Source organism: Condylura cristata, unplaced genomic scaffold (assembly GCF_000260355.1).
Source record: "Condylura cristata isolate star-nosed mole 26May11 unplaced genomic scaffold, ConCri1.0 scaffold00008, whole genome shotgun sequence".
NCBI lineage: Eukaryota > Metazoa > Chordata > Mammalia > Eulipotyphla > Talpidae > Condylura > Condylura cristata.
Window position 1 is genome coordinate 28,040,975 of NW_004567109.1, and position 15,501 is coordinate 28,056,475.

The 15,501-nt window shown below is 38.5% G+C and overlaps 1 protein-coding gene across 1 annotated transcript in view; it reads right to left on the reverse strand.

Moving 5' to 3' along the window:
- FAF1 (Fas (TNFRSF6) associated factor 1) overlaps nucleotides 1-15,501 on the reverse strand; it is a 305,387-nt gene extending 289,886 nt beyond the window's left edge. The window contains exon 1 of the mRNA XM_004678989.2: nucleotides 15,365-15,501. Within this exon, the coding sequence (XP_004679046.1) occupies nucleotides 15,365-15,409 (45 nt within the window). The 5' untranslated portion in view covers nucleotides 15,410-15,501. The remainder of the gene's footprint in view (nucleotides 1-15,364) is intronic.

The window sequence follows — 15,501 nt, forward strand, 5'->3', positions numbered from 1 at the left end:
ATATAAAAGAAAAAAAAAGTGAATCTTTTACTGAGGTACCAATAGCTGCCATTGCCACACACAGTCCCTCAAAGATAAGCAGTCAATGAATTCCAGCTTCTTCTTTTGATCCCTCACTTATCCTTGGAAAATTTTTTGCTTGTTTCACAAAGCAACAATAGGATGAAGGAGTCAAAAAATAACTGACTAGATAGTTTTTTTTTTTTAAGATGTATTTATTTATGCATACAGAGATAAGGTACAGGCCAGAGGTGCAGGGGCACCAGAGACAAGGTGGGGAGCAGAAAAGGCAGACAGATGAAGGACACTGCTGAGGGGAGCAGCAGGTGGGTCAGCAGGTGGGTCTGCCACACCATGTGGGTCACCTCCAGGGCGGGAGATCAAACTCATGCTGAAGTGGCTTTAGCTTCTCAGTGCTGTGCTTTAACCAGATGCAACACCAGGGAGGGCCCGTAGTTTTGTTTTGTTTTGTTTTGTTTTTTCCAAAAAGGCAACCTTTGTAAAGTACAGTACTTACTAAACGTTTCCAATTACTATAGTTATGATACAGAACAGGGAACAGGTTTTTCTATGGGAGGACCCAAAGAAAAGTAATCATCCTTATAATTTTTTTGAAATTTTATTTCTATTTAAAATTCATGCAAATTCGGGGCCCTCCCTGGTGGTACAGCAGGTTAAAGCAAAGAACTAAGAAGCGAAAGCCACTTCAGCATGAGCTTGACCCCCGCCCCAGAGGTGACCCACATGACATGGCAGACCTCTCCTGAACCACCCGCTGCTCCCCTCTGCAGTGTACTTCGTCAGTCTGTTATCCGCAGTGTACTTTGTCAGTGGGTAACAGTCTATTCTGTTATCCACTCTATCTCTGGTGAATCCTCTCACCGTCCCTGTACCCCAGTCTATATGAATAAATAAGTAAATAAATCTTTTTTTTTAATTCATGCAAATTTTATACTTGCTTCATGACAAATGCTTTTAATTAAAAAATAAGTATTTCTCTTTAAATTATTCTAGTAAATTGGTGCTACAAAAAGACATGCATATTTATTCTGTAGCTTTTGAGTATTCCCTAGACCTATATGATAATAGGTTTGAATATATAGTAGAACAGAGCAGATTTCCAGATATAGGTTTGTTTTTACTACATGTTACCAAGTAATGGCTTAATCTCCTTACACCTTTACTTTCTCATTTTTTTTTTAAAGATTTATTTATTCGTACAACTGGGATACAGGCCAGAGATGCGGAGGGTGAGAGGACTCACCAGAGACAGAGTGGGGTACAGAAGAGGCAGATCCACAAAGTACACTGCTGAGGGGAGCAGCGGGCAGGTCAGGAGAGCTCTGCCACGCCATGTGGTCGCCTCCGGGGCAGGCGGGAATTGAATTCATTCGGAAGTGGCTTTAGCTTCTTAATGCAGTGCTTTAACCCACTGCACCACCAGGGAGGGCCTACTTTCTCATCTTTAAAGTGGGAATAATAACACTGACTATCATAGACTAGGTGGTATGTATTTGTTAGACTGGATAATACGTAAAACATGAACTACTAAGACCAGCAGAAAGGAATGCTCAGCAACTGTAGTATTAGTTATTATAATTAACAGCTCCAAGATCAATCTATAAAATGAGGAATTACCTACCTTATGGGCTGGTAGGAACTGTGAAAAATCTAATATTTCACCCTAATTTACTGCAAACCAACAAGTTAGAATTGTTACAACGTCATGGGTGCTAGAGAGAGACACAAGACTCCTAAGGTCAAGGACAAAGTGGTTTTATTATCCACAGTAACAGAAGTAACAAGAGTATCAGCATTTTCTTGTACTCATCCCCAAGCCCCATCTCCTACAGGGTATTAGTAGACCAAAGGACATCTGCACACATAATAGACTGCATTACAGAGGAAGGACCCTAAGTTTAGAGAATGTAAACCTTTTTTATGGGACAATCAGCATGCCTATCTGCTTTAGAAAAACAAATTATCTTTACCTTTCAGGTTGTAAGCAAATTTGCCTTTTGGTCTAGAAGGAAACAATATGTAGGCGGATCACAACACAACACCCTTGAAAAGATAATCTGGAACAATCAGTGCCTCTAATCATAAAATGTAAAAAAATATGAGACACACAGAGAACTTTCTCCCCAAAGTATTCCCAACCCCCACTTCTAACCATCTTGGCTGCTGACAAATTTCTCAGTACACCACTCCAACAGCTACTCTAATTAATCTGACTAACAGAGGCTGAGACTAACATTCATTTTTGTCTCACGCAGCATTTAATTAAGGCAGCCAAGAAGGCAGCAGCACTCCATGAAGCAGAATGAGCCCTACGTTCAGAACTGATTTCACCCATGTTCCTCATGGCTGAACCCAAAAAGATGAAGAAACGCCAGAAGCCATCATTCTGCCTCAGAAAAGCTGGAGACTACTCTTTAACTTTATCTTTAACCTTTCCACTTAGGCCAACACATTAATCAAGGAACAGGTGTATTAACAATTATATAACATTCTCCCATGGCCCACAAATTGCCTAGGACTATTTTATCATCTATAACAATTCTAGTCAATAAGGTGAAGTTGACCTGAATGCTTTCCAGAGTCAACATGGTATTGATAACCTTTTTTTTTTTTTTTTTTTGCCAATTCATCAGGATCAATTTCAAACAACCTGTTATGATTTGAGTGACTTCCCTCACAGAAATAACTGTCTACAATCCTACAATATACATATAAATAACACATCCATTATGGTTCTGGGATATTTCCCCAAGAAACAAAATATAATCTCATTCTAGAGATATCTTTGCAGTCATCTGATTACTACAAGATCAACTTGAAGTGTGTCATTAAACACTCAAAGATAAAGGTCAAGGAGCCATGTTTTCAGAAGGCAGGCAGTTAATGCCTGGCTTTCACCCAAGAAATACAGGGCTGATGGCACCTCAGCTAGTACACAGGTGTTCAGTCCTTCAAGTGGGACTTACATCAATCTGAGAGATAGTGTCAACCTGTGTTCCAATATGGTCTCCCAAGCAGCTGGCAGATCTTGGGATTCCCAGTTCAGTTCTAATAACTGAGTCTAGTCTTTGTTCATGAATGAGGGCAGTCAGTGCAAACTATCCCATTTAATAACGTGCCTGATAGAAACTCTTAGCAAAAACTATGAGATGGGGGTAGAGAAGACATCAGTGGGGAAGCATTTTGCAGGGATAGTAAAGGAGCTGGGGCCAACCCTGACAAGATTTCTCAGTAAAGCTAAAGGTACTGCTGTCTAATGAGGGGATGATAGACCCAGAAATCAATAAACTCCAATGTCCCTGTAATAGTTGGAAAGGCCCCACCAGGGTGTTTCCCTTCTTAAGGAAGGTTTCAAATGTGGGTCTGAAAGACAAAGAACATTAATGTCTTCCCTTCCCCCAAATCTTCTGGGTCCTAATGCATTACCTCCCCAGGTACTGAGACTGTCGCACACTCCATTATCACCAAGTCAATATTGTCCATTTAGTAGCTAACTTTCTTTTTTCTGACCATTTCTTATTCAGGTCTTTCATATTCATTTCATATTCAGGTCTTTCGTTAGAAATGTCAAATACAAGAAATCAAGGGAATTTTTATAAAACCTATTTACTGTCCCCTCTCTCCTATATGGGCCACTGTAAGGGAACTCAGCAAGCATGGTAATTAATCAGGGGTTATTATCCTTGTGATCGTGTTATGTTAAACCTAACAAGTTCATGCAGTTGGCTGAACCAGAATTAAGTTTGAATCCCCCAAGCCACCTTTTGGTGGGCTGCCAAGTAGAAGGTGTACCAACAAGGCTGGCCTTGGGTTGCCACTAGGGGGAAAAAATGTCATGATTAAAAGTCTGACATGCAGTGATACCCTCTGCATCAGAAACAGAGTCCTTTACTTTGTACCTAGTTTATGACAGTTGATGTGCTACAATGAAGGATTCAGGCAACAGTGATGGCTCTGAGCAGTACAAGCTCAATCAAAAGCTTGATTTTGGTGAACTTCATCAGAGAACAAGCCCTTATTATGGGCATCTATATGAGTGATCCCGACAGTTTGATCACTAGCTACAATATGTTTCCATAGTTCCCAAGTGGTACACCAAATTGCTAGGCCGCTGGCAACAGGCCAAGTGTCAGCAGTAATACATCAAGTTTCATAAAGGATTACTGACCAGAACCCTAAGGACAGCTTTGAGTTCTGTTCACTGAACAGAGCAATCACATCCATTATCAGTCCGAACAGCTGATGCAGAAGCCAAACAGCTCCAGAAGACAGAAGCAGATATAATCAGTTTCATTTTGGCTGAACCACTGGTGAACCAGGCCCAGGTTGAGGGAAACATCTGTGAAATGAGGACTCTCCCATGCCCGCAGTCAGTGGGGAAATTTTCTTCCTCCAAAAAGGGTATTAAGCCATAAGACCTCAAGTACCCACATCATTTCTCAGTCAAACCAGAGAAAATTCTAAAGACTTTGCTTTGTGCCCACAGAAGTTGCAAATTTACCTCCTAAACTCAAGTGTAGGTGTACAAACATTTGTAAATGTCTGAAAAAAAAGTAGATCTTCTACTGAGGTGGGTCAAATCTTTTACTAGTTGTTACTGGAGGGAGAGAGGAGGGATAGTACGAACTTGAGTCTAACTGACATTGATGAAAAACATTCCCTCCACCACCAAAGAAATTTGACGGTTGTTGAGAATCAGCAACATGAGAAGATCTCAGGCAGTTGTCCCTGAACCTACTTCCTGATGTTAGGTGTGTAACAACCTCACTAATTCCTCCTCATTAACAGGGAATAAAGAACCACTTAACAATCTGGTCAACATGTTTGTTAAACCAATTTGCAAGCTCTTCCCTCATATTCTGTAAACCAGTCTATGGGGTCTTCACTTTCCTCTTCCACAGAGCTATGTGTCTGTCAGTATCCCATTCTTGTTGCCAAACTGTTATGAATAATGAAGGATCCGTTACCCTATTTGCAAGTTAACTGGTTAGCCTGCCAGTGTCAAAGATGTGCCAATAGTCAGGTCAGAGTATCAGCATTTCCTTGGACAGTTCCATTTCCCACAAAGTGACACAAAGTAGGTTAAGTGGTACCTGCACATGAGGTGGACTACATTATAAAAGAAGAACCCAGAATCCAGACAATACAAATCTTTTAAACAGATATTATGCATGCCTATCCATTGCTCCAGAAGGAAATTTTACATTTTCTAGACTGCTCACTATAAAAACATTCTTAAAAAAAAAGTCAGAAATGAAAGGAGTTACCAGCTCTCTGTGCAAAATATACAGAAACCATGTATCTCTGGATCCAAACATAGGATCACTGTAGAATTCAGAAGCTAAGAGCCCAATGAAAATCTAGGTGCTAATATTATTATTCCTCCCCCATTAAACATAAAGTAAGAATGTTCAATTATGTCTCTACCTTACTTCACGCAGGTACCAAATGACACAACTTAAACTGACTTGTAAAAAACAAATGCAACCACAGCTTTTCACTTGGAAGAAAAAGGGTGGAGAGTCAGAAGGGCCAAAGAGACAAAGCTTGACCCTCAAAAACATTCTTCTATTGCAGCTCAATCCTTAAAAAATTCAGGTAGGGCCCTCCCTGGTGGCGCAGCGGGTTAAAGCACAGCCCTCAGAATCTAAAAGCCACTTCCGCATGAGTTCGATTCCCGCCTGCTCAGGAGGTGACCACATGGCACTGCTGACCCGCCCGCTGTTCCCCTCAGCAGAGTACTTCCTCGATCTGCCTGTTCTGTTCCTCACTCTGTCTCTGGTGAAGCCTCTCACCGCCCCTGAGCCTCTTGCCTGTACCTCAGTTCTGTATGCACAAATAAATAAATCTTTAAAAAAAAAAATTCAGGTAACAGGTAAACTGCAGTGGGGATAAAGAAAGAAAAAAAAACAGATGGCTGAACTCCAAAGCCATACACATAAACCTGCAAGCTTTTCCACTTCTTTTTACAACTTGACAGTTCATCCTATCTCAATTATTCCTCTCTAAACATAAAGTAGAAAGGTGGAATTATTCTTTTAATTTTACCAGACTACTTTCTGAAATTACCTCATACCTTAAAAACAATTACCAGTGATTTAACATGGTGAGCTTTCAATATGAAATTAAAATTTCTTCCTTAAGAAACAATTTACGACAACAATCAGTAACATCACTCAAATTGTACAGTTTTTGGTTTCAAGCCCTATATCTTTGCTGCATTACCTTACCACTAAAAGCTAAACTAGAAGGAAGGTGTACTGTACTTCCCTATCAGTGGGTCAGTTTGGAACCCTCCCACACTATTGGTGGGAATGTAAATTCTGCAGTCTCTATGGAAAATAGTGTGGGGATTCCCCAAAACATTAAAAATAGATCTACCATATGATCCAGCAATTCCTCTTCTAGCTATCTATCTGAAGGACATAAAAACACTAATCCATAAAGATAGAAGCTTGCCTATGTTCACTGCAGCACTATCTATAAGAGCCAAGATATGAAACAATAGAAGTGTCCAATGAAGGATGACTGGATAAAGATCTGGTACACACACACACACACACACACATATGTATACACACACACAATGGAAGATCACACAAGCTACTAAAAAAAAGGTGAAATCTTACTATGTGCAACAACATAAACAAGATATATGGCACTTGAGGGAATTACAAGTGGGAAAATGCCAAAAGGAAACCAATAAATACCAATTATTTCACTCATGTGTGGAATATAAAAAAAACAAAACAAAGGATCAGACAAAACAAAACTTTGGATTCTGACTGCAAAACTAAGGTTACCAAAGAGGGAGAAGGAATGGAAGCAAGGGTTACAGGCACCCAATGGACTGTGCTAGAGGGTTACTGGTACTGTGGGTGTAGTATGGTAACATACGTTTGAAAATGTGTGAACCTGTACACCACTGCTAAAACATACTGTGGTATAAATCAATGCTACCTCAATGGAAAAAATAAATAGGTCATTTTGAAGTTATAAGCCTCAATGTGATAAAACAATCAAATTTTTATTCTATCAGTGATGGATTTTATTATTCAAAATCATGTCAGCAAATGACAGATGATTAAGAATACATAAAATTTTACAGTTCTATTTGTGTGTACCATAATAGCCAAGATTCATATTATTCCTTAAAAAATTATTTACTGAGCACATCTTACTAGAATATTGTAGAAACAGATGATTAAGAGCGAGGCAATAGTCCCGAACCAAAGAGATTACAGTAGAAAAGTATTTGCTGACTATTTGACATAGGAAGACTCAAAAAAAGAGAAACACTGACAAGACACATAAGAAATGATCAACTCTAACTGGACACAAAGTATTGAGGCTATATGCAAAAGGTGAATGAAGGGTTTCAAAAGATAAATACATGTTTTTGAAAGGGACACAAAAATAAGGTTTCAAAGATATGTACTCTTGGAACAGTACATTCTGTTACAAGCTTCAAGTACATCCTGAGATACTCAATTTTCCTAAGTCATAAAAAAATGGAACAGCACTTAAGATCACAAAGTCAAAGAATCACAGGAATGAATATAATCAAAAATCATCTATATCAACTATTCTCAAGAGTAGTCTTGCTAACTAGGTTCTATTAGGAACCTGGTTGAAATATAAGGCTGCAGATCTCACACAAAATCCAGTGAATCAGAAACTCTGGAGTGGGGTCCAAAAGCCCATGGTTTAACAAGTCTTCCAGACCTCCAGGTTATTCCTATGCAAGATCAATGTGAGAACCACTACATTAAATCAGACTTTTCAGCAATACTGACATTTGGGAACAGAAAATTCTTCATTGTAGATTGATGTCTTAGATATTATAGACTACTTCACAGTATTCCTGACTTCTACTCACTAACTGCCAATTGCAGACCCCAGTTACAACAGCCAAAAATATATATAGACACTGCCTAATGACTTCTAGAAAATAGAAATCACCCAGAGTTAAAGACCACTTATCTAGATCAGGGATAAGCAAACGTTCCTTATGGAGCATGGCAAATAATTTATATTTTGGAGGCATGCAAATCACTATGTAATTCTACTACTGAAGGGAAGTCGCCAAAGACAATATGTAAAAGAAGATACATGTATATTATCCAGTTTAAGATTTTGTTGACAAAAAGTTGGTGGTTTGACCCTCAGAATGTAGTCTGTTGATCCCTAATCTAGACCAGTTACCTAAATTATTACAGAATTGTTCACACCCCATTGCTGCCAGACTATCTGAATATGACACCTAGCCCAGTCTTCTATTTTCAGGTATTTATGGCTCTAAGCAGGTTTCCATTTTATAGATTAACCGAAACCTAGAAAAGATAAGTGATTTGCTTAGAAAGCCACAACAAAAAAACTAGAGCTATGTGTAATGATACTCTAAAAAACTGCCTCCTATGAAATTATAGCCATGTAACGCCACCTGTGAGTCATTCAAGTGTTTTAGTACTTTGCAGTTTCTAAAACCTAATAGGAAAAGTTTGTTTTTCACACAACACATACACACACACACAAAAGGGACAGGGGGCTATAGGGGAGGATAAGAGAGGGAGGAAAACTTTGTTTCAAAGATCCAGAGATAAACCAAATATTTGGTTTATGGGCTATAAAGTAAAGTCTCTGTCCTAAATATTCATCTCTGTCCCAACACAAGAAAGCAGCCATAGACAAAGTAAATAAAGGTGTATGACTGTTCCAAAAATAACTTTATGTAAAAAAACAGGCAGTCGGTTTATAGGCTATAGTTCCCTGACCCCTAATCTACAAAGTATAAGAAATCTGTCTGGCAAACAACAGACATCAATCCAACAATGTCAACATAACTAAAGACGTTAGCCCAAGGCTTCTGATCACCTGTGAGCTTAGAAGCATGGCACTGGACTGGAGCAGCAAACTAGCCATAACCAAAGTGCTAGGCTCTCCCTCTTATCCTTTCTTACAATCTGTCTGCTATATTACAGGTACTGTTATAATTTATTTTATGTATGTTTCATTATTTGTAGAAATTTCTGAGTAGTGAGTCTTGTTGTCCTCTAGAACTCCAAGTTGTTTGACAAATTAAGTTAGAAAAAAAAATGCTCTTATGTATACCTGGATTAAAATCTTTGTTTCAAACCAATCCCATGACCTTGGACAAGTCAATTCCTTGCTCTGGGTCTCAATTTCCACAAAAGGAAAAATGAGAAGCTGGACATAGATGCCCCTCTGAATTCCCCTGGAGAGAAATAAGTAATGTGAATTTGTCAAAAATGAAAATACCAGCTAAAATTTATGGAACACTTTTTGTCAAACACCTGTTCTAATCATTTCACACACATTGATTCATGATTCACATGGGGAAAATGAGACACAGAGGTGTGATATGATTGATCCAAGATCATAGGATGAGTAAGTGGCAGAGCTGGGATTTAAATCCAAGTGATCTGTTCTTAAAAGTCATGCTTTTAATCACTAACTAAACTTTAGTCTACATTCCGAAATAGCTTTTTCCCAATGACTAACGATCCAAACACTAATACAACACAATTTGTTCCTCCAATAGAGAAAGAAAAGCGTTCTACTCAAATCTCCTACCCAAGAAAACCTCCCAGGAAATAAATATGGTATGCCATAGATACTTAGTTTGGTGCCTAATCTACTTCACAAAAGAAACATATCTTTATGGAGTAATACCACTTTTGTTCACAACCTCTTTTGTAGAAGATACTGCTTTGCATCAAATTTAAAAAAAAAAAGTCAGTTTCATTTAGAAGGAAAAAATGTTATCAACAACAGAAACTACTTACCAGTAAATTACCAGAAGGGTCATGGAAGAGTCCATGCTTCAAAGTGGAACTGATAGGCAAATGAAAACTTTCAAGTCTCACAGTGATAATCCAATATGTGGATAGATATATACAGCAATTTAGGCAGCAAAGCTATCACTAGCTGGAAAGACCAGGAGTGGAAAACAAGGGCAAAATTGTACATCATCCAGGACATATATCTGAAAATAACATCAAAATCAATTCCAAATTAGAGAATAAGAGGATTCTTGATCTACAATCACTGAAAGAAGGAATACTATTTTTTTAGCAAGAGAGACAAGGTTTTGTTTCTGAAAAAGAATGAAGAAAATATTACTAGTTAAACGAGTTGTTCCTTTTTCCCCCTTTACTTGAATAGAGCTATGATTTCTGACTGGTATGACAGAGAAACATTAAGTAGAAAAATATAGAAGACCAACATGGGATAATAATTTAAATGGCAATATCACCCCTTATGTTTCCAGAGAAAAAGTATATGGTACAAAAATGTACAAGAAAAACCAATTAGCATGCCATTAAGTAAAAGGTTGGAGTAGGCTGAGAGACTCATTTTTTTATTCACCTAGACCAAAAGTAAGTAACTAATATTATTGAAATCATTTGACAACAACTGCAATTCTGCTTGGATAACTATTTTCACATCTGCGGACAAACTGAATACAATCTCAAAAGTTGTTTGGTCAAATGATTTTGTTCTACACCTCAATCTAAAAAAAGAAAAGTTAAAGAGTTCTACAATTACCAAAAGAACAAGATCTGGAACGTTTACCTGAATGCATTTCTTTGTTATTAAGAGACATTAAATGGGGGAGGGGATTGTGTGGGAGGGTAAGCTCTCATGATTCATCAATGCCTGCCTGTCTTTTAAACCCAGGAAATTCCTTTACACCCCCTCCAGGCTCTGGTCAGCCAGAACTGTAGGTGTACTACTCTATTCATTCTTTTGCCAGTAACATACTATGTTAATACTATCTACATTTAAAGCTGATTTTTGTTAGGCTCTTCCAAATTCTAAAATTATTTGCTCAGAGTTGAATTTAGAAATGATTGATTAAATAGGATATTATCATTCTCTCCATTCAAATGTAGTGGTGCAGCCTCTAAAGAAAACAGCATGGCAGCACCTCAAAGAGTTAAAAATAGAAATACTATATGATCCAGTAATTCCACTTTTAATTCTCAAGAGAATTCAAAGCAGGTACTCAGAGATATTTGTACACTTGTGTTCACAACAGCATTAATAATTCACAAATGTCAAATGTGGGGAAAGTATCCATCAATAGTGAAAGGACTAACAAAATGTGGTGAACACAACAATGGGATATATTACTCAGCCTTCTAAAGGAAGGCAATTTGACATGCCACAACATGAATAGTAAGGACAAAATGGTAAGTGAAATAAGCCAGCAAAATGACAAATACTATATACTTCAAGTACCTACAATATTCACATTTTCAGAGAGGGGAAAGCACAATGACAGTTTCCAGAGGCTGTGAAGAGGGAAGAAAGTGAAAGTACTATTTAGTAGGTACAGAATTACAATTTTGCAAAATTAAAAGCTCTAAAGATGGATGATGGGGATGGCTGCACCCAGTATGAACGCCACTGAACTAAAAATTTAGAAATAAATTTGTGGCATGTTTCACAGGAAGTATATTTCAAAACAATTTATAAAACTGATTAATTGGGAGTTCTTTTCTGTAGAGGAAGGAGAACTGAGGAATCTTTTAGAGGACAACTTGGAATATATTTGCTTTGTAATAAGTTCATTCATCTACAAAGTCCCACACCTATCCACTAAAGTGTAAGTTATAGTCTTCCAGCTACTACTTGACCGATTATAAGAAACCAGATAATAGATTTAGCCCAAGACTTGTAATGTGAATACATGGATGAATGATGGTGGGTTCTTCTATAAATGCTCAAAATCCATTTCTTCACCCAAAAGTGAATATAGTATAATTATGTATTATTTTACTTCATATGATCATTATCCACTCCCTTGCCTATTTTAAACAGAAGTCCTTTCTACACTTACTTGAAATACTTTTAAAATATATAAAGCCCAGGCCCTCCCTGGTGGTACAGCGAGTTAAAGCACAGCACTAAGAAACTTCAGGATGAGTTCAATCCCTGCCCCGGAGGTGACACAGATGGCACAGCAGACCTCTCCTGATCTGCCTGCTGCTCCCCTAGGCAGTGGACTTTGTCCATCTTCCTGATCTGCTCCCCACTGTCTCTGGTGAAACCTCTCACTGCCCCTGTTCCTCTGGCCTGTATCCCAGTTCTGTCTGTGTAAATAAATAAATCTTTAAAAAAAAAAATATATATATATATAAAACACATTGCCATATTTAGACATATGTTGCCTATAATCCAGCAATAATCAAAGTCTGAAAGTAAATTATTTTTAAAATCTAATCACAATTAAAAATCATGCCCTTTTCGGGGCCCTCTCTGGTGGCACAGCAGGTTAAAGCACAGCACTAAGAAGCTAAAGCCACTTGAGCATGAGTTCCATCCCCACCTGCCCCAGAGGTGATCCACATGGCACGGCAGACCTCTCCTGGCCCGCCTGCTACTCCCCTCAGCAGTGTACTTCGTTGACCTGTCTGTTCTGCTCCCCACTGTCTCTGGTGAATCCTCTCACCACTCCTGCACCTCTGGCTTGTACCCTAGTTCTGTATGCACAAATAAATATTTTTTCAAAAAATAATGTCCTTTGGCCCTCCCTGGTGGCGCAGCGGTTTAAAGCGCGGCACTGACAAGCTAAAGTCACTTCTGCATGAGTTCCATTCCCGCCTGCCCCGGAGACCACATGGTGTGGCAGACCTCTCCTGACCCGCCCACTGCTCCCCTCAGCAGTGTACTTCGTAGATCTGCCTGTTCTGTTCCCCACTCTGTCTCTGGTGAAGCCTCTCACCGCCCCTGAGCCTCTGGCCTGTACCCCAGTTCTGTATGTACAAATAAATCTTTAAAAAAAAAATAAAAATAATGTCCTTTTCTACAAAGGTAGCAATGAGCTTTAAAAATTGTAAGTAAGATTCATAATCATATGAACTAAATAGAATATATCTTTATTTTATTGTGTTCACTTTTGGGTTGGAAAATTGATTTGCTTAATTATGGAAGAAACTAGTATCACCCAGGTATCTACATTCCAAATCTTGCACTAAAATACTTAAATTACCAGTTTTTGGTAACTGCATAAATGATTATTTTAAAATGTGAATCCTAGGTCTTCTCTAATAGCATAGGGGTTAAGTTGCAGAGTTATCAGGCTATCACCCTTGCAGCCAGAGTTTGATCCCTGGCCAGGGTGCGCAGCCACAAATGGTGTGGCAGACCTCTCCTGTCTATGACCTCTCCATTGCTCCCCTTTGCAGGATATTTCAATAAATCCACCTGTTCTGCTCTCCATTCTGGTTCTGGTGAATCCTCTCACCACTTGAATCTCAGTTCTTTGATCGATTGATCAATAAATAGATCTTTTTAAAAAATTAATCCTATAAAAATTTTACATAATATAAAAAGGTAAGAATAATAATCACTTAAAACTAAGTCCACCGGTACAAAGTGACCTGGAATCATTTATAAGACCACAACATTCCTAAACACACAAAAGGTTACCATTCTTAACATATGTGAGTTTTACAAATACCTTTTTATTCTATCAATAATAGTCTTTATCTATTTGACAATAAGAAATTAACTCTCACTATTTGGCAAACAATTACTCACTGGAGATACTACAAACCATGTTCCATTTTTATAAATAACTGTTCACAGCTTTGCTGTTAGTCTAAAGAGAAAAACTTATTAGAATATATGAGTGTAGCCAAAATAAAATTCTAAAGTCTTGTCAGAAGATCTTACTTTATCTCTGAACATAAGGTTCCTAAATTTCCTGTCTTTGACCTAAATAAGATTCACAGTAATCATAATCTTCACGATAATAAGAGAGCAAGCAGCTACAAGTTATTAGAGGAAGTAGAGAGGTTGGTGAATCAAAACAAAGTTATAATTACCTTAAAGCTTTTAATCAGGTAAATTGTACTTGCTTGTTGTCTAAAGCCATTCTTACCAGAACATAAGAATATTACAAAAGGATAAAACCACTTCTAGAAAAATAAAGTCCTTTTTCACTCAATTACATTCCATATTTGAAAAAGATTGAGTTGAAGATTGGGAAAAGATGACAATGAAAGGTTTAGTGAGACAAAAAAAAACCTCAGACCTATATATAATCTTATAAAACACCAAAATCATGTAGTCAACTTTTATCTTACAAACAAACTCTTTTCTGTCTGAATTTGAAAGTTACAATGAAATCAAACACAAATATATGCTTAGTCCTGATTAACACAATGACCAACTGACAGACAGATCAGTAGATTCCAAAAGAGCAAACTCTAGAAATGACTAGCAGAATATAAAATTGGAAAAATGAGGAACTTAAAAAATCAAAGAAAGAGAAGTTTAACATAAACTCAATAAGGAAATAAATTGCTTACTGTGCTAGTGTGAGACTATGTGTGATGATGATAGTTAGAGAGGAAAACCTGCCTATACATAATATTTGTTTCCAAGTTAATGCAAAAAAGAATTGTTAAAAATATCCCACTACAATATTTCCTTCACCAAACATCAAAAGGCAAAGATGGTTTTCACAGTATATTAGTTTTATCTAATTAGTCCAAATTTTTTCATGATGCATACAACTCTACTTTCAAAGGGCTTCCTAAGATACTCATATGCCAGTGTCACTACAGTTAAGTTCAGTAAGGGAATAACCCCAGCTTATCCTTTAAATCACTCCTGAAGAAAGGACACCAATCAAGTAATTCAATCTGCAGTGGAGGGGAATATGTAAATATCAAGCTTGTGAATTCATCGCAAAGATACTATGATGTAGTGCAGTCGCTTTGCCTCTTCCTTATCTTCCTACCCTGCAAAGATTCCAACACATCAAAGTCGCAAATGTTTATTTCTGCTTGAAACCGATCAAAATATCCTGCTACTCCCACCACCTCCTCCTCAATATTCTTTTTCACTCTCCCTTTAATACAATACACCACACCCACTACACCACACTATCCACACCCACAGTGCATACAGCACTCTCCTATGCAACAACCCGAGCACCCCAAACTTAACAGCCTCCCACTCTGCCCCCCAAATTCTACACATTCCCCATATAACACAGGAAACGACACGTTCCACACACTTAACACCCCAAATATCATAACACCCTTCACCTACAATTCCCAATCAAACCATACATTCTACACACACCCAACACAGCATATGAAGTATACCTTCCCCCACGGCTCACAGCACACACACACACACACCCCAAGCCAACGCTCACAACACACACCCAACCGCGTACGGTATAAAAGCCCAAACCACACACCACTGCAGCGCTCCAGCAAACGCTGGGAAGAGGAGCCCCTTCTGGCACCCGAAACCCACGAGGTTGGAGGTAGGCTGGGAAATGGACCAGATACTACACCTGAAAATCCGCCAGGATCATCTCCCGGTCCATGTTGGACGCCATGGCGGCCGCCGAGTTCCGCGGCTCCGGGAGCGAAGCGCGCACCTGGAAGGAAGACTGCGCCTCCTGCGGCCGTCGCCGCCGCCGCCGCCGCC